Source organism: Hemibagrus wyckioides, linkage group LG04, assembly GCF_019097595.1.
Source record: "Hemibagrus wyckioides isolate EC202008001 linkage group LG04, SWU_Hwy_1.0, whole genome shotgun sequence".
NCBI classification, from domain to species: Eukaryota; Metazoa; Chordata; class Actinopteri; order Siluriformes; family Bagridae; genus Hemibagrus; species Hemibagrus wyckioides.
This window is the reverse complement of record NC_080713.1, coordinates 23,016,199-23,036,305: the sequence shown is the minus strand read 5'-3', so window position 1 is coordinate 23,036,305 and position 20,107 is coordinate 23,016,199. Positions and strand designations below refer to the sequence as shown.

The 20,107-nt window shown below is 37.8% G+C and overlaps 1 protein-coding gene across 4 annotated transcripts in view; it reads right to left on the bottom strand.

Annotated features, from left to right (window-relative positions):
• LOC131351885 (voltage-dependent calcium channel subunit alpha-2/delta-1) overlaps positions 1 to 20,107 on the bottom strand; it is a 99,655-nt gene that overhangs the window by 14,207 nt on the left and 65,341 nt on the right. For all 4 annotated transcript variants that reach the window (XM_058387573.1, XM_058387569.1, XM_058387570.1 and 1 more), the window contains exons 14-26: positions 20,008 to 20,057; positions 19,811 to 19,894; positions 19,579 to 19,656; positions 18,862 to 18,942; positions 16,399 to 16,473; positions 10,330 to 10,401; positions 9,649 to 9,720; positions 9,495 to 9,556; positions 8,431 to 8,504; positions 3,394 to 3,454; positions 2,961 to 3,058; positions 1,832 to 1,913; positions 427 to 489 (exon numbers count right to left, since the gene is read on the bottom strand). In XM_058387573.1, coding sequence (XP_058243556.1) covers positions 427 to 489; positions 1,832 to 1,913; positions 2,961 to 3,058; positions 3,394 to 3,454; positions 8,431 to 8,504; positions 9,495 to 9,556; positions 9,649 to 9,720; positions 10,330 to 10,401; positions 16,399 to 16,473; positions 18,862 to 18,942; positions 19,579 to 19,656; positions 19,811 to 19,894; positions 20,008 to 20,057 — 952 coding nt within the window. The remainder of the gene's footprint in view (positions 1 to 426; positions 490 to 1,831; positions 1,914 to 2,960; positions 3,059 to 3,393; positions 3,455 to 8,430; positions 8,505 to 9,494; positions 9,557 to 9,648; positions 9,721 to 10,329; positions 10,402 to 16,398; positions 16,474 to 18,861; positions 18,943 to 19,578; positions 19,657 to 19,810; positions 19,895 to 20,007; positions 20,058 to 20,107) is intronic.

Sequence of the window (20,107 nt, the reverse complement as noted above, 5' to 3'; positions counted from 1 at the left end):
AAACCATTTGCACTCAGACTGTCCCGCTGTTTTAAACTACCAAAAAACTGCTTCATGAACGCAGTCTCTGTCTAACACTTTTATGGAGTATAGTTAATGACAGAAAAAAAAGAGAGAAAAAGGGGGAAGAGAGAACAAAGTAAGTCCTAGTTCATAAACTACTTTCTGTGATTTAAAACAGCAGGACAGACCCATCGCAACTCTTCAGTGTTCCCGCTGAGATTCGCATGCTTCCAGAAATTCTCTCCCACATCCTGCGTCTTACTTAAAGCATCTAATACCTCTCACATATGGATGAGAAATGTATGAGCACACACACACACACACACACAAACACCTGCTTCACAAAAACAAATCAATTTTAATTATAGTCAAACATCAGATCAAACAAGTTGACTAAGATGAAATAAAATGCTTTTTTCCCACCTCTTAGGGTAAACCCGTGTGATGCCTCCATCCGTAGCCACAAACCTGGCTAACACACCCTCTCTGTAACACAACAAGTATGATCATTTTCCTCCTTTTAAAATATTTTGCTCTATAATTACATTAAGTTTCACTACTGATTCATTCACACATGATGTTTGGGTGTCTGTTTTGAGTCATTTAAAGAGCACTGAGTAACCAGTTAGGAAAATTACAACCACCAAGCCCCATTCCTTACAAAGACATATCCTGGTATGTTTGTTTGTTTGTTTGCTTTTTTGTTTATTTACCACCTAAGAAGCCAGAATATTTAATAGAATTTTATACCGTTATAGTCTAGAATTAAATCAAACAAAAAGCAGACATGTGCATAAGTTTTCAACCCCCTGGGTCAATACTTGGTAGAAATGTTTGGCTGAATTTAGAGTTCTTCTGTGAGTTGTCTCTATCAGCTTTGCATATCTAGATCCTCATATTTTTTCCACATTCTTCTTGGCAAAATTGCTCAAACTATGTCAGAATAGCAAATATTTTTGGATTGAGGTCTGGGCTCAATGACTGTGTCATTGTATTGCAATCAGCGTTTTGGTTTTAAACCACACCAGTTTGTGGTATGCTTAGGGCCATGGTACTGTTGGGAGGTTAACCCTAGCTCTTGTCTCAAGTCTGAAAGGAATCTTATATAACTCTACAGTTGGTTCATTTTTCAGATTTTCTGCTGAGAAAACCCACACCACATAACCACACCATGATACTACCACCACCATGCTTCACTGTGGGGATAATGTTCTCAGGTTTATGAGTTTGGGGTTTCTGGCAATTGTAGCTTTTTGTGCCAAGAGAAAATAAGGATTTTTTTTCCCCAGTAATGGCTTTTGTTATCATGTCTCCATAAAACTTTGTGGAGTGTCCAGTCTAGTACTGTCCTGTGACCAATTGTTATCTGAGTTAATTGTGCTACTTGTTTGGTTCTCTCTCTCTCTCTCTCTCTCTCTCTCTCTCTCTCGTTTAAGTAATAACTTGACCCTTGATGGCAACCAGTTGCACTATTTAGGGTTTGGAGTTTTACAGCAATGAGGGTGAATTACAACATTTATGTAGGTATATTTGTAAAGACCTATGTACTATGTTGATTTCCCAGTCTGAGCTACTTTGTGTATTGAAATGTTTATTGTTCTAAATTCAAGCTCCTGCACAAACAATGTAAATGTTAAACAACAGGATAATTAATATGACATATTATATGTCAGTTTAAGGTTAACGCTAACTTCAATACCTTTCCTTATAACTTGTCATTTAAAATCAAACAAAAACTAATCACATTTGGCTAAAATCTAATAAATTCTCATGATATAAAGAATGAGATGCAGTAACAATTCAGTGTGAATCTGTGTATCTGACTTACACATTCTGCTTTTTCCAAAGATCAACTAGTTCAGCTGTAATACCAGCATCCAGTAACAGCCTGTTGAGTAGAGTTGCATTACCTGGAAAAGAGTTAGAGAGTTGCATTGGTTATGTAATTGGTGAATAAGATTATTCATGAATTCATTCTCAGTGACTGCTTTATCTTGGTCAAGGGCACCATAAATCCTGGGTGCATGGCTAGAATCATGGCTTCACTTCTTTAGTATAGCCAATCCACCTACTGGCATGTTTTTAACAGATGGGAGAAAACACATCCCCTAAAAAATACCCCCTGGTATCCGCAGGACACAAGCAAAACTTGTGCCTGACAGTAATCTGTAGCTGCTAAATGACAATATATATGCTGTGTCACTGTATTGTACAATAAACTTTATATAATTAATTAATTAATTATGGCCTGGCAATGATTTAAGCCACTTTGCTCTGGCCAGTGACCAGTGTGTATGAGATAGCAGAAAATCAAGTCAGGATAAGCAGTGACTCATTAGAAGCTGAGCAAGAGGGTAACAGAGACAGTAATAATGTTCCAGACCAGACTAATCAATCACAGAGGCTAATTTCAATCACTGCACTCCAGGGTCACCTTCACAGTGAGTGAACAAGACACGCAGTGACATCACTTGAGTGGGAAAGCACCTGAGTAAGCAACTCCGAGAAAAAGGACACTTAGCTCTAAAAGCATGAGATCATTTATCGATGTACACACTTTAGGGTTGTAAATATATCAGAGCTTTGATAATGATTTCAGAGAGGGCTTATGTAAGGGTGATGTGATCTAAACATCAAGAGTTTTGTTAGGAGAGTTAAGTTTCATCACTGTATTCCATCATGACTTTCATGTAACCTATTTGGGTCCAAAGTATGTGCTTGGAACAAATCTTTCTGATATCTGAATCCATCCATGTTTTTCTTTCAGCTCCGACGAGTTTCACGAACCCTGACTGAAAAGTGTGCACCACAACATGATGCTAACAACACCATGTTTCCATGTATTGTCAATTTTCTCAGGATGTTAAAATTTTCTTATTGGTTATCAGACAAAATTTTCTTATTGATTATCGTACAAAATCATACAACTGTTTGTCAGACATTAACTATGCACTTACACATTGGGTCATTGGGCGTTCTCTTGTCGATGTACTCGTTGAGGTCAATGAGAAACTGAGTGTTGTTGGTGGAGAGTTTCAGGTCTTGGCAATATTCCCTACACAAAGTCATCACAAGTTTATCCAACACAAACAAAACCAGAAGCAAATAACCAGTGCCAATAATAACCAATTAAAGTAGAAAATATAAATAGACGTTTACTACATGCATCAATCAGATTTATATTCTTTGGTGACACCATATTCATTCTGGAGTGTATGAGTGATATTTCAGGCAGAAAAACAACAGCTATAATGTCTAAATCTATTAGCCTTCAAACACCAATACAGCCTGAACACCGCTCAGATAAACCCAACACTGCTAAAGCTATGGGGGGTCGATACTTGCCTTCAGGTCTCTGTGTGAGAGAGTGAGGTAAGGAGAGAGACCTACCTGGGTGCTATAATGGTGTAGCCATAATCCTCAAATTTCTCCACTTGCATAGTATCTGAGACTGTAGAGAAAGAGGTGAAGCAGGTTAGAACCTCAAATGTCACTTCTGCCATAATAGTCAAGGTTAACTATCACACCAATGCAATATCCCCCCCAAAAAAATACACCAACAGCAGATAAATAAGCTCAAAACAGCGACAGTAACACAAACTGGAATTCATATGACAAGCCATTCATTTGAAGTACATAATTAGTAGTACTGTAATCAGTAGTACTAAAAAGGTGAAGAATGCTCTCTGACATGCACATTTCTTATCATGCCATAAGGCTTATGTAGTGGATAAGTGAGACATGCAAATATGTGGAAAGATAAAAAGGTGAGGAAAGAAAATAAAGAAGAACAGGAAGAGACAGACAAGATGTAAGCACTATACTTGCCCTTGTGCCCTACAGTGTAAATCCCACAGGTTACCCAGGAGAGAGAAAGACAGAGTTATGAAGCAACCAGAATTGTGAACACAATATTTCAACACGTCATTGCATATAAAGCATACAGATCTGACACACGAGTTCTTCTGAAGCCAAGCAACTGCCTTTCAAATAAAGACAGTGTAAAGTAACAGCTGGAGGCAGATGAGCAAAGACAAATTGTGTAATCCCATCTTTCAACAAATATAGCAACAGAGACAGTATGGCTTAAAGACAGTACCCAGAAATAACCAGACAGCAGCAGAAAGGAAAAAAATAGCCTCATCCTGTACATTGTTCAACAAGTTCTAGATAAAAAGATAGTCCAGTATTTCAACCACATCTGTAACATGATTACCACGGGCAAGAATCTCAAAAGAAAAAAACAGTTTCTATGCAATTTGTTGACTAATTATGGCTCACCACTTAGGCTTTATGAATAGAAAATACGACTTCGGAGGAAACCGACCTGAAACCCACCATCTTTTGGATACCAGATGTCAAGATGTTTACAATGATTTTAAACTGTGGCTTAATTTTTTCTGCTGGTTGGATGATTGCATATATCATTTATTCTAAATATTTTTAAGTCTAATAGGAAAATAGAAGGGTTTTTTTTTAAGTCCATTAAGGCTCATGTGGGAAATCCTTTGCTCCAGTGTGGGATAAAACATAAAATCAGCTGTGTTAATACATTTTTGCATGTCTGGCTTTAATTAAGACTTAATTATTAGGATACAATATAGACTATTTCTCTAACTCTTTATAAAGGTCATTTGTACGTGACCATATATACTTAAAGCTTAGACTGGCTTCAATGTCCCTATAATCCTACTCTTTCATCACTGTACTCTGCTTAATGGAGCCATGGTTTAAGGGATCCTATGATCAGACAGCACGTAATGACAAGACGCTGCACTCACTGCTTAATATTACAGGATTTACCTGAACCCACATGTAATTAGACACGTTTATAAGATTTTGCTCAGCAGGGGTATGTACTATATGTGTAGGTCTGTTTATGAACTCCTGTAGAGTGTATGATATATATCAAAGACTACAGTAGCATTTCCACTCTTGAACATGTGTTTGTGTTCTTTTTTACTACAATTTATTCATTTATTAATTAATTAATTAATTAATTAATTTATTTATTTATTTATTGGTTTCCATATTTGCCTACAAATAAAGAGACTCAGCAAACATGTTACTGTAATACTAGAATACTATTGGGCATTACAATAATAAGACGAACAAAGCTACAATGCTCATGAGGAACAATGTTCACAATTCTTTCTGTTCACATGCTCTTCTCATTACTCTGCACAACTCTCCAGAGCCAAACATCTCTTGGAGAGCGTGTCTAAGCTTCACTATTTTCTTTCAACTCAGCTAAACGAGCCCCCTGGAGCTCATTGAGCATTCATTCAGGCTTTTAAACCATCCAGGAGATCTGTAGAGAACCACAAAGCCTGAGAGGAAACACACAGAGACATGACCCTATTCTACACCCTCTGCACCATCTTCACCTGGGCCTTTACAACATCATAAATATGCGCTTGACTGACTTACAGCAAAGGAGAGAAGGGGAGACAGGCAGTGTGACAGAGACAGAAGGAGACACAGCCCATCCATGCACATCTGCAACACACTCCTGAATCATCAATCACATATACAAACTTGCTGCTGAATGGCAAGAGATGTGTAAATTTAGCCCCGATTCATGCTCGTTCAGAAGGGAAATGCTGACCTATATCAAGATTGTGCAAGTAAATGGAAAAATGACGGCTCATATAACACAGAGATAATAGCATTACACCTTTGATATGCCGAAATTAAAGGAAAACCCTTGCCAACAGTTACATCAACCTGCTCTTGCAAAGTGAACTGCAAATGTAATGCAGATATTGACAAGTATTCCTCTCTTCCCAGCTGACCCCACATTATCAGTTAAATCCAGAATGTCTCCACCACAAACAGAAGCCTGAAATGAAGAAATTACTCAGATCCATTCTTTGGAAATATTTTGAACAGCAGTATATTAGTGTGGCTCATTGCATCAGGGAGAACTATGATAAACTTCAAACTTGGAAAATGTGCATTTTGCCACTCAGGTAGCAGCTGCTCAGAATTCCTGGAGAGACACACATCAAATTAATGCCCAGTGAAAGGAGATAATGCTCGCAGTGTGGCACCTAACTATCTAGCTAGCATATATGTCATAATGATGATGTCTACCACTCAGTGGGTCAGTCTCTGTTGAGACAAGGGAGCCCTTTGGTGAAAGATAAATAGCTGCCCTGAAGATGGGATGGCTTCCTGTCTAAATAGGCTTAAAGAGATGTTCCTTAAGGGACTGCAACACAAGGGAAAGATCATCATGATCTCCTATCATGATGGAGAGAAGCACTTTCAAAGAAAGATCATAATAGCTTTAAATCTACATGCCTCCACAGAGATGCCACACGTAGTGCAATTGCCATCAACTTTAGTGTACATGAGATCTGGCCACTTTGTACCAATCCTGGAAATAAAGTTAGTGTTTCGTATTGGAACTGGAATGAGAAACACAGGAACTGAACAGCCTCCACTCAAAGTCATACAACACCTATGTACCAAGGGTTCTTATGCTCAGCAGTGCTAAGTCATAATCCCCAGTTAATTTCAGTTAAAGATGCCAATTACACAGGCACAGGTGACCTGGCTAAAAGGTCCCAAATCCTCATCCAAAATGTGTTCTTTTTATCTGGTCAGGAAGGAAACCACTGGTTCTGACAAGTGAAAGCTGCAGTGGGAACCAAGATCTTGCTAGCCCTCTGGGCAATGTGAGTATGCTTTGTATTGAAGAATCAGAAAAAGTGTGTATTGAAGTATCAGAATCACAACAGTAAAAGTGCATACTATATATGGAGAAGTCAGTATATCAATGTACCCTGTCCCAGCAGCGTGTCAGGCTCCACCATGAACTACAACTGAAATTTAGTTGACGTGGAATCATTTTAGAGATCAACTTGTGCCTTGCCAAACCTTTCCCAGGTCTCGGATACCACTTCTGTGTACAGATGACACTTTTTGTGGATGTACATGCTCTCTGTACTGCATCCACTTCACCAGTGTACAGATCTGTTGCTATTAGTGAGGCTACAACAGATTGGTCCACCTAAGCAGTTTTTCTGGAAAGTGAAGAAGGCCATTCACCTTTTGCTACTGTGATGATTGATATATCTGATTGTCTCAAGGTTGTTCAAGCAGACAAAAATTTCAACACCAGTAAAAAAGATTACATGAATAAAACAACAGGGCCTGATGGACCATTCTCAAGTTCATCTGAAGAAGAAGCTTTTATTTGTCACAGCACTGTGAAATTCTTTTCTTGACATATCCAAGCTTGTTGAGCACAGAGTCAGTCATGTTACAGCACCCTGTAGTAGAGAGTTAAGGGTCTTGTTAAAGGGCCCCACAGCAACAGACCAGCAGGGCTGGAGTCTGAACCTCAACCCTTCTGATCAGTAATCCAGAGCCTTAACCATTAATACACCACAGACCCAGAATGCATGGCTTCCCTGATTGGGAATCTATCCCAGACTTCATTGATGAAAGCACTGAATCCCATGTGCCCATGTAACTTTGCAAGCAGTAAAGGAGGTGTCTGTGGGTCTCTTTCCTTGAACCTCCAGCAAGTTAAGGCTATGCCCTGCTCCCTGAGATGAGGACATGTGCCTTATGGCATTTACAGTATAGCCAAAAGCTCATGCTTTTGAGATTCTTTGGTCCAGCAAGCCCAAGGGAAATACAGTCCACATCAACAATCCTAGCATCCTCAACAAAATCTATTACCACACACAGTGACCTGGCTGAACTTGATAGGAAAGCACATATAAGCCAGTCTCCCAGATGAGGTAGTATCATGTTGCCTCTAACCATCAGGGAAGATAGGACTCCTTGTATACATCTCAAAAAGTGCTAAAGAGATGCCAAAGGGTACAACTTTCAATTGAAGTGCCTGGTAAGCAAAACCTTAAAAAGCATATACGTTTTGGGGCTACGGGAAACTTTGTGTCCGCATGAATTACTTTTGGTAACTTCTGCCTACTGAAAGGAAAGGCCTTGAGTAATCAATTCAGACTTCAAATTTGGATTTGCATCTTCAGGAGAACCCTTTGCTCTGAACCGTACATTATCTTGAATGCAAGCTAGCAAAAGCGTGTCCTGTTACATTTTTAATGGATGCTCACAAGAAGATATCCAGCTGATTTTCAACACATTTTTTTCCTAAGGTATCATTTAAATGACACAATATTTACAGGTCTAAGAACACTTTTAAATAAAACAAACTGAACCTTTAGTGATTGCCAGTATTGGAGAGGGTTCTCAAGAGGCATTGGATTGCAGCACTGTGCTCAATAGATTATTGTTTAGACCAAGCATCCTTTCATTTTGCACATAATCACACAAACACACAATTCTGGAGCAAGAGCATTTCTAAACAGCCGAGACTGTACACCCTACTGAAATGAAGAGCAGAGGAGTGATAGTCTAAAACCACTCCAAATAATCACTGATACTCACACATGGCTTGCTTTAAGTCCCCTAGGTTTGCTTGGATGTAGTGCAAGTTGTACTCGGGCAAAACCAAGGCCAAACTATAGAACACACACAAACGCATACACAGGTACACAGAATATATAGATCATTAAAGGGAAATTCAGATTTTTTCCAATTTCGTGCCTAATTTGCTTGTTGTGAAGTAAACAGTCATTCCAAGTGTTTGCTGAAAAATCCACCGTTCTAACAATAATAACCACAGGTTTGAAGGTTTTATAAAAAGTCTTTAAAAGTCACAGCACGTTATTGCACCAAATGGTTACAAATACATTGTGGTTGCCTTAGAAGCTATTTTATGATATAACATACAGATGTGTGTCTTGGCATAGATTATACAAGTCTCTGGATGTGTACTGCAGGAATGAACACCATTCTTCCAAAAGACATTCCCGTATAGTTTCCTAGTTTGACATGCTGGGGAATAACTCTATGTAGAGCCCTACAACAGCTTGTAACTCTATTAGAGGCATTCTTAAGTCGGATCACTTTAGGTAGCTAGGAATTGTTCAAGAGATCCCTTAGGAATTTTTTTTTTTTTTGTCGAAAAATTCAAAACAGTTTTGAAGATTTTGAACATTTATGAAATAAAATATGTCCTAGAGTTTAGAATCTTGGATAATTTGCATAATATTGAAGTCTGATGTGTTGAATTATTTATTGTTTGGCTATTTGGTAGACTGATTATTTTATCCTTCCTTTCCTTCTATATTTTGTTTGATTACCTCTTAATATTTTTTTTAGGAAAGCTCATATCCAAGGAAACTCAATGTTGCTGGCTTCCTTGATAATTTAGATTATAATCTAAACAAAACAGCACTGTGTATCATAAAACCATGAAATCTGACTCACGAAAGATGTCTAGCATTATAACCAAAGCACTTGTCTTTATGTTTGCTTCTGAACAAGCAAATTATGCTGTAAAATGTTGAAAAATCTGTGGAATTGCCCTTTAAGCTAACAAATCAATGTTGATGTCAAGACAAATGGGCTTACCAAGCAATAGATGGAAAGGTTTTGTTTGAACATACCTGTAGTCTGTGCCATTGACCGGTACCCATGTGTAAGTCCTCACTCCTCGATCAATGTATCTCTGACAGCAAAAAAAATAAAAATAAAAACAAAAAAAATGAAAATTAGAGATAAAATCTAAAAATATGTATCTCGTGCTGAATCTTTACACACCTCATCCTGAGATTTGACCAGTGTTTCAATCTTCATATTACCAGCAGTCCTGTCAATCATATAGGTTCTTATCTGAAACAGAATAAACAGAACAGAAGCTCTACATCTTAACAACAGATTTTTTTGCTCTAAAAGCTTTCCAAATGTAGAGTACACTTCACCAGTCCACTGTGTCTATAAGGTTGCCCTGTGTCAGGGTCAATTATTGTGTTATAGAAAATGTTGACAACCATGTTTTTCATTTCTCAGTTATGGTCTGTCTGAATTTGTTCCGGAACAATTTTGTGCATTTAGATGTGGTTTTCAAAGAAACAGAGCTATCCTTTCAAGCGCGAACACCCTGTTGTTACGCCGCACTGTTTATCTAAATTCGGAAGGACACCCACGTACCACATATCACCCACATCGCGTTGACGGAAGAGTCGAAAGCAGCAGTACCACTCTGATATTTACTATACGCTTTTAATTTAAAATGACACATTTGCCAGACTGAAAAACTCTATATGAAGGGTCTGTGATAATTTGTGTGCACTGAATTGTCTGAAATTTACTTTTCCAGTAACTCACTGAATGATCCGAAATGTCTCACACTCTTACTGACAAGTTTTCAGATAAACTGTAGACATGTTAAGTGTTTCTGTCTGCATGTGAGTGTGTTTGTGTGTGTGTGTGTGTTCCTACCTGGACTTTAATATCATTTTCTAGCTCAGCATCCAGAAAGTCCAGAGTCACAGGTTCCTGAAATTTAGGATTCTAACAAAAATGACAATAAGATTAATAACTGGAAACACTGAGCTATTACAGAATAAAACGTGAACTCAGAATTATTGCTGATTGGAAACAAAAAAAAAATACTGCTGAATAGTACAATTACAGACCATATACTTTCACAGACCTTTAGACAGACATTTTCTTGGTAAGAACTTTTATAATCTGCTACCATTGCATTTAAAAAAAAAGGGGGAAATTTGTATTCAGCTTTTTTCTTCTGTGATATTAAAATATGTCATGTGGTTATGCTCCATAAAAACTAATAGAGGCCCAGGCACTACCGCTGGGTTTAATCCCCCAAAGAGTTTAATGTTATCTTAGGTGTTCACGGAATAATGAAACGAGCTAAAGGACTCATTATAAAATAGCTGCATTTGTGAAATATACATTATGCATTTTTCAGTAATAAATGTGTCCTCAAAGGACCAAACAATAAATCTTATAGTCACTACTGGATTATAAATCTCTAATTTTTTCAGACCTCAGTGTTTGGTTTTTGGATCGAATAAAGTGCATAATGTGTATTTAGTTCCTTATGAGCCTCTTAATGAAGTGAGAGCTACAAACTAACTGAGATAAAAGTCTTAGATTCTTACTTCAGGCAGACAATAGATCAAGCATGCAAATGGATGTAGATAAGGATGTGGAAGATAAAAAGAAAAGTAAATACATGGGAAGGAAAAAAAACAGAAAGAAAGAAAGAAAGAAAGAAAGAAAGAAAGAAAGAAAGAAAGAAAGACACAATTTCATAAAATCCATTTTCTCACATTTCCAGGTGTCACAATATCATACCTTGCCAGAGTGATTTAATATTTCAACACACTAATAACAACTTTAAGATTCAAACAATAACTTAGCATCGCCATGATAAAGAGAGAGCTTCGGAACGGTTTTCATTTACATATATATTATTCCCAGAAAATGTTTTATTTAGAATTCATCTCACGTTCTGAACAGTATTATGATGGATATCACTGTCTCTATTTGAGCATCAGAATCTCTACCTTTATCTAGTAAACTGTTGCTATCATTTAATTGCAAACAACCTTATTTGATTTAATTGATTTTGACCTGGAAAAGGACAAAATGGAATATACATATATATATATATGAGTAATTATATATTAAAAGGAGAAGGGCAAAAAGAAAAGGTCTGAGGGAAAAAACGGATGGGATCTTAAAGGGGAATATAGAATCAAAGTGAGTGTGTGAGCAGGCAGAGCTGATTATGAAAGCAGAGCGAGTAATGAGAGACAGGCACAGCAAAGGGACAATTTCAAAGTGTTGAGGTCGCCATGTTCGCTACAACTAGCCACCCCAACCCTCCTCCAAAAACACACAATGGGAGAAGCTTGATATGGTAAACATGATTGACACGTCAACTGATCCTCCTTAGCCCCCCTACGACACAGCCACTATATAGAGTGAGACTAGCATCAATTACACCTGATTATTTATGCATTTTTGTCATGTATGCATTTATAATCCATTTTATGTATGATCTCATATGTATGGAATACATGATTTATTTACATAGTGCATTAAGATGGCATCATGTATAAAAAAAAATGCAGGTAGGCATTGGGTCTCAATAAAAAAAGCCTCAGAGTGATCTTATCCATAGATGGATCTTATCCATCAATATTATCCATGCTGAATGGTCCAGCTAGTCAGAAATAACTTGCAAACAGGAAGGATTTGTTTAAAGAAGAATTAAACCAGACTCCCTTAACTTCCTCCATGTCCCACCCAAATCCCTCTACTACAAGGGAATGTCACTCTTCAGCACATCACTCTGATGTTATTGTGATGAAATTTTATTAGGATGGGCATAGCCCAGATGTAGATAATATATTCCATGTATTCATAAATTATTCAGGGCTTTAAAGACTCTTTGTTGTTTTAAATCTATATCTGTATTCATGCGAATCACCATTTCAGAGATAAAACAGGCTCAAATCTGTAAACCAGACTCGTAAGTCTTAAGCTCTGAAAGAGTGAAATGGATATACAGTAATTATTGTTCAGCATGAGGATGAAAATGAAAATAAGGCTGCAATGAGATCATTAGCAATCCAATCTGCAAAACACCATGACACCAATAACAGGAAATACCAAAATGTTTCATCTTTTTCTTAATGAACACTGACTCAACAGACCAAATGTGAAAGAAAAGAGAACAAATGTGAAAGATTTATATTTTCCTCTTCATGTTTTCCTCTTATACCACAGCACTTTGGCAATAATTACATTTATTTTTTTATTAATTAAATAACAACGTTGTACCTTTACCTTTATCAGTTTATATCAGTTTATTTAGCTTAAAGTGCTGATACTTATTTATTTATTTATTTATTTATTTATTTATTTATTTATTTATTTATTTATTTATTTATTTATCGATACATTTAAAGAACTATTTGATAATCTGCCATATGCACCCTTGTGAGTACTGTATTAGAAACAGAATTTTATAATAAACCCACGATTCGGCTTGCAAATACATTTAGATGAAATTAATCAACCTTCTGACCAATCAGCATGAAGACTCCGCTATGCTACACTGTTTTAAGCTTGCTGTGGTTAACATTGTTGTTTTTCCTCCAAAAAAAATGGCTAAATTGTATAAATAAAGATGTATATCATCCAATCAAAGGCATCATTATTATTTGACTTTGAGTGGAGTCACATCTTACTAACAAACACATGGTGTGACTGTACCTCAGAGCTCTAGCTAAAGAAGGTAAGACTCTGAAGGTTTGTGTCCTATAAAGGGGAAAGATAACAGGATAAAATGCTACAGGAGGTGTATAGTGGTAAGCTAGTGATTCTACCTAAGCAGGTACACTTCAGTCTACATTATAATTTACATAGAACTCCAGGCAGCTACAAAATTATTGGCACCCTTTGTGAGGAGAAAGAAAACTAATAGTATAAACTAAAAATTATATACAATGATTCAAAAATCTCAAACAGCTTACTTGATTTTCCACCAACCATTCCTCCTTCTTCTTTTATTAAGTAATAACAGTGGTAAAATGTAACAGTATATTGTGGAAAAACTATTGGCACCCCCAAAGAATATTTTTATTTTTAGAAATGCAAACTGGCTTTTTTCTTCTTTTTTTTTTTATAAAATTCTATTTTTCTACAAGTGCTCACTGTCAACAACTCTATATGTCTTGCTATCTCAGGTGCACATATTTAAAATAATTTTTTAATGAAATTTCTCATCCCCTTTGAAACTCCAAAAGGCTTTTAACATGAAGAGACAGATAATTGTTGACATGCACAAGACAGGTAATGGACAAAATCTGATTTGAGCCAATTGACTACTTTAGATGCCACTTACTAGCCATTTAAAACAACAATAATAAGCCTGCCACAAAATACAGCTCCTGAATCTTTTATTGGAACCTTGCTAAGGTCAAAGACCAAAAAACTCAGTGACCATTCAAACAGTTTTTGTGAAGAAATCCAAGGAAACAGCTGTAAAAAAAAGTTGGGCCATCACTTCAGCCTGTTTTGCCGCTAGTTATACAGGAGCTCTTGCTAAAGTTTCCGCTAAGTATCAGGTTGTTTTAACTCAAACTCTAGTTGCATTTAATGGCATAAATGGACCAATCATAAGTACATCCACATCAGTCCAGACATGGTTGTGGGAGAAAGAGAGAAATATCAAAAGTCCATTTCAGTCTCCATATCTGAACCCTTCTCCAAGCTCAATACAGCTTGTAAGCCCTTGTCTGCTTTACCAAGTCTTCTTTGCAGAGGTGCCCATATTTTAAAGACAATATTGAAAACCAAATGCATTATTTCTCTTATTTATTGTTACTCAAAAAGTGTGCCAATAAAATTGGAACGAACTATTATGAGACAGTCTACTGTTGTCTCACCTCATGGAAAGTTACAGCGTATTTGTTATTTAATCTGATGTGGCGATTATGTATCCTCCTCTAACGCAAGACATACACACACACACACACACACACACACATATGGCCAATTCTTTCAAAATAAAAAAAAAAGAAAGAAAGCAGATAGAATGAATCTGTATATCATTTAAACACTAAACTTGCTTTGGGAACATCTAACAGCATGGAAACCATAATCCCCGTTTTACTATGTACACTCTAAAAAAGTAGACAGCTTTGAAGAGATGCCCATGTGTAGTGAAGCTAAATGGCACCAAGAGAGTGTAAGCCATTTCCATTTCATCAGTATAAAAATCAAATCTGTCCTGTAAAAACAGCTATTCTCCAAACTTTTCTCAGAGTGCTGACTTTCTTGAAATTTCAGACAAATCCATCCCCTGTGTTCTTCACTCCCGGACATTCATGCAGCACTTTGAACTAATTCCAGCATATGTAGCACCCTCTGGTTGGTTCAGGCGTTTGTGCTTGCATACCCGCCCTGCTCAAGGTCAAGTATAGCGTCCGTGCTTCAGAGATTCAATCCATGCCTATGTGTCTTACTCAATCAGTGTGCAAACGCCGTGGCCGTATCGGGTCACGGCAAATCTTTTTAGATCAAGCCTTCAGGACTGATCAGAGATGGCTCCTGGGGATAAAATGTAAACACTTTTGAACTTGTGGCCTGCAGTCCACATGAGACTCCACTAGAAATAATTCACCTCTGTTGGACATGGTGAAAATTCTGGCCGGAATTTTATACAATAAAGAGCGATATAAAAGTAATCACTGATAAGGAGATGTGCGTTGGTGCTAAAGATTATTTTTTCTAAAGGTATACAGTGCAAATAGATGGTGATGAGAGACAGAGAAAGAGGCTTTCCTCGTTTTGGCTATTTTTCTTTAATCTAAATGCTGGAGGGTATAAATTCTGAAGGACATGAAAGTCTGTCATAACACTCAATTATATTAACTGAGTCTATGCATCTCGGTTCAGTTTATTTGATTTGACTTGGTTGTGGGTTAAAGTTAATCCTCTCCATATATTTGACCTGGAGCATTGTTATTCTACTATGAATTTAACAGCAAACATCACACTTGCCTGTGCATGCTGAATTATTTCAGCACCCCTGCACCATCTGCCATGATTTCTCTGGTACACGTGGCTTCGAGAACTGAGGAATCTTGGATGTTTAAAATACTCTCCCAGGCATAACTCACAGTCTCACTTGTGATTATGATGCGAGTTTAAAGCACTGCGAGTGGAAGCTATTCTAATATTCCTCACTGTGTGTCAGCTTGTCCTCCTTGCATTGTCCTGTTTGATAACTGGGCAGCAGTTAGCGGTGATGAAGTGATAAATACTCCTTTTACTACACGGACACTGAGAAGAAAAGGCGGCCCCACATATCCTCGACATCATTCTTTCTTGTATTCATCACATATGCTTCGTTTCAATGTTCCATAACACCCTGCATGTGCAGCGTACTATTCCACAGTTATGCACCAATATGGACATGGCTGGGATCAATTGAGAAAAAAATATATGCAAGTTCACTGCCAGTTTACAGTGTATTACTTCAGGCAAATTGCGAAGGTTATGCACAAAAAACATCCATCACACAAAACATGTGCTCAGGAGCACTCATGGAGGTCTAAGGCCAAGCCCTGATTATATATTCATGTACCAAAAAGAAATGATAATACATTCCAAAATCATGGCCAGAGTCTGAGATCAATAAGGCAATAAGACTGCTTGTCACTGGTGCTGAAAACGTTTTCAATGGATGAGGCAATGTAAAGAAATCAAATCTACTCAAAAAGGAAATTAAGAAGAAAAAAAAAAGTCTGGCTTTTGTGCCCAGCTGAGACAAGATTTATACGATGACATTTAAGCCTATTCATAAAGCTTGTTTTACACACTAAAATATAACAGGAAAGCAAGAAAGTAGGAAAAGAGATACAAAGCTTTAAAAGATATATGACATAGAATGAAACAAACAGCCCAATCAAAAATAGGCTTTTCGCTCAAATGATATAGCAGTGTGTAGAATGCAGCGACGTGTACCTTAGGCTGGAGGTTCGGATGGAGCAGCACATAGCCGTTGGGATCGATCGCAAAATAATATCCATTAGGACCGATCTGAGACAGAAAAAACAAGACAGAAATAGTGAGAAGCACTTCCACTCAGGTGACAACCATTATAATGAAAGACAACCATCGTAACCTAAATCACCGGAGTCAGAGAAATTGTTTTAAGGTATTGTATAATCCCACCGAGCATCCGTGTTGTCCAAGATCTCAACTCAACACGGGCCTAATCTGTCAATCATGTGCAAGCTATGTGTGCTAATCATCAGTGTCTGTTCATCTGGAAATGCTCCTCAGAGCTTAATGGAAAATCACAGCCATTTACAAATCAAGTCTTAAGTACAAGCAGATGCTTATGTAATGCATAATGTAAGCATAAAAAGCTTATGTCTTCTCTAGGGTGTGTCTTCTGAGAAAAGGCAGAAGGAGGAAGGTCAGATAAGACCAGACCATAGAACAATAGGCTATTCTTACATAGTTATTTAGTAATAAGTACATTTACTATAAAGGACAAGCATGACTGCCAGCATTTAGGATTTTAACAGGATTACACCTGAATCTATTTGACTTCAGGGTTTGGTTTTGCATAATCTATCTATCTATCTATCTATCTATCTATCTATCTATCTATCTATCTATCTATCTATCTATCTATCTATCTATCTATCTATCTATCACTTTCTTTCGGAACTAGTAGTGTACTCCCATTTGCTCATTTCCTTGATGAGTACCAAAACTTGTAACCGTCACCTAACACAGCATCTTATAAAAGGTCCTCATTACTCAAGCTCACTCTCTTTCCCACTCTTGTCAAAGGAGTTAAGCACGTCGAGTCAAAGACACTGCACATGGCACTCTGATCCTTTGATTTATTTATTTTTTAGCTAATCTTGTTATTATTATAACAATCTGCACCAGCAGATAGTGCACACTCCCCTAGCCAGATGACTGGCTGGTGTGGAAAGTTCGAAGTTCGAAAAAACAAGTGATGAGCCAGACAGAGCTCCTGATCTCACATGTGGAAGCTTTAAGCCTGAAAGTTGACTGCCAGAACAGCCACTTGATGTCTGCAAAGACTGTGTAGTTCCTAGGCATTAGGTTTGACTTGTGTGCCGTGTGAGCCTTTTTTACGGAAGATAAAGCTGTCTTGGTTAAAAATGCAATCAGGAAATTCTGATTGTCTACACACTACCCACAGAGTCTACACACTACCCACACACAGATTTACTGCATCTGGGAGGTATTTTGAGAGCAGCAACCCAAGTGGTATAATTGAAAAAGCTGCACCTCAGTCTCTTTCAGTGTTGCTTTAATGCTTCACAAAAGCATGTTTGAGTATTAGTGATAAAGCATGTTGGGGCACCCTGTGGTGCTGGTTCAGTACCCCTTTTCTCCTTTAAGGCATGTCTATTAGCACTCTCTCTAGAAAAAGGGAAATCCTAATGACAGAAATCTCTCTGCATGCCTAGAGTGACACCTGAAAAAACCTGAAAATGAAAAGTAGCCTGTGATCAATGTTATCGATGTGAAAGCTGTGCGACTAGTCCTTCCATATTCTGTTTCAAAATACATGTAGTTGTGAGGACTGGCAACAATGGTGGTAATTTACATGAAGCACCAGAAGGGCACAAAATGTCAAGCTATGTTGAGCTGGAAATTGGCAGATGCAAGTTAGCACATTTCCTTCCTTTTAGAGCTGGCTGTTTCCAGAGCCAATACAATCAGCTGCACTGTCTCACAGCACAGTTATATTCAAAGATTGGCAAAGCCACAAGAAACTGGATCAGATCATTTGAAACATGTACAACAGGGTGGAAGTTAATCTGTTTAGGAACAGACAGACAACTCACTGTCCACTATAGTTCAGGGGACTGGGCAGAAACAGACACCACTGTCCAAAATCAACAACTGTACATAGGCCTTTGCACTTATGTCATGTTGTGAATGACACTTCAGCAAATTCAGTAGGCAAACAGGGTTTCTCATGGCCTCATTCCATGATCCCACTTGTTCCTGACATTGCTCATGGGCATTCTGTGTCCACTACCCATCAGACCAGACCTACAGTCCCAGGCTTTGAAATTATGGGTGTGGACCTTGGGAATACTCCATGAGTTCGGAGGGAACAGGCCATGAATACTCCAAGGAATACTCCATTCCAAAGGAAACCGCCCTGTCTGTCCTCGCAGAGCCACGGTTACATGTGTTACATTCACTTGGGTGTGTGAGGGTGGAAGGGTGATTGCCGTTTGGGAGAAGAAAATATCCCCATAATGATGGTAACACTTGAGCATTTGGGAATTGCGATATGATTTGCCTGATTCATGTGTGAATCAAAAAAGTGTGTGAATAAGTACAAAACTCTTTGATATAGAGATGCTGTACATGTGTGCTGTACAATATGCAATGTATCTACGTGTATGCATTCTGCATGCTCACTGTAAAGCATGGTGTCAGTCTTTTAATATCGTCCAGAGACACATCCACACCCATCACTCCTAGAATCAGCTGGTTCCCGTGCTAGATAAAAGAGTAAAGGAGATCATTTTCATTCAGGGTTGCTCATGCAAATAACAAATGAGTTAAGGGAGAGGGTGTTAAAGATCTTAAGACCTTATTAACACGATCAGCTAGATGTCACTAACGCTTTAGTGATAGATGTTGAACATTCAAAGTAATATCCTGATGGGAAAATGGAGCGTAGCTCATGCATATGAAGGGTAATGCCTTGTACTGTTATAGCACTCGTGAGCACATTTTACACAATGCAACTGAGAACAGAACACTAAGCTCCCGAGCTGAGCAGTTTACAGACTTACACTTTACTTTGACCTATAACCGTTCGTTAGGACATAATATTTACTTTCCATTACTGGGAATATCTTAATCCGCCTCAGCCGATTTCCTGAAAGGCTACTGTCCTGATGGTTACTATGCCTGGAGATAAAGGCTTTTGCGTCACTACTAACAGTTTTAGTTTGTTTTTGTTGTTACTAAAAGTACCAAAAATATCACACATTTCCAGAGAAATGGCTATTAATAGCTGTTTGCGTCAAGCGTAGTGTTCTGGTCTCTGTTCATTGATTAAAATATCTCTAGAATTTGCACTGCTTAGAGCTTCTAGGTCAGTTCTGAGATCAGTGAGTTCAATGAGACCTGGATGCGAGAGCTGTTTTCTCTGGATTTAGTCTTGTTGAAGACAGGTAGAGTGCCTGTGATGACCAGACCCAGCTCCTAAAGAGGTCAAAAACAACAGGTGCTGTAATATATCTATCAGACCTTATCGCTCACTCTGTTGTCATTCTGATATGAAACACATAAGTCTATAAAACAAATAAAACTAACCTACACAGAAATATAAATCATAATATAATAATGTGCAAAATACCAAGGCGTCCAGGTAAACGTTGGTCCATTGCACCTGTTTCGCATCAGCCAGCACCATAGGTCTGCCCAGGACATCCAGATACTCCTGTAGAACACGTAACATAAAATAATCAGATCAGCCATGTGCCTGTTATCAGTATGTGGTTAATGCTGATGATAAAATCAAATAACATTAGGTAGAATGTTTTTGTACAAAACCTGTGTGTTTATGCGGATTGCTCCAATAGAAGGGATTTCATAGAAGTAACCTGAAACCAACCAGAGATGCGTTAATCTTTTTTTTCTGTACATACTTTGT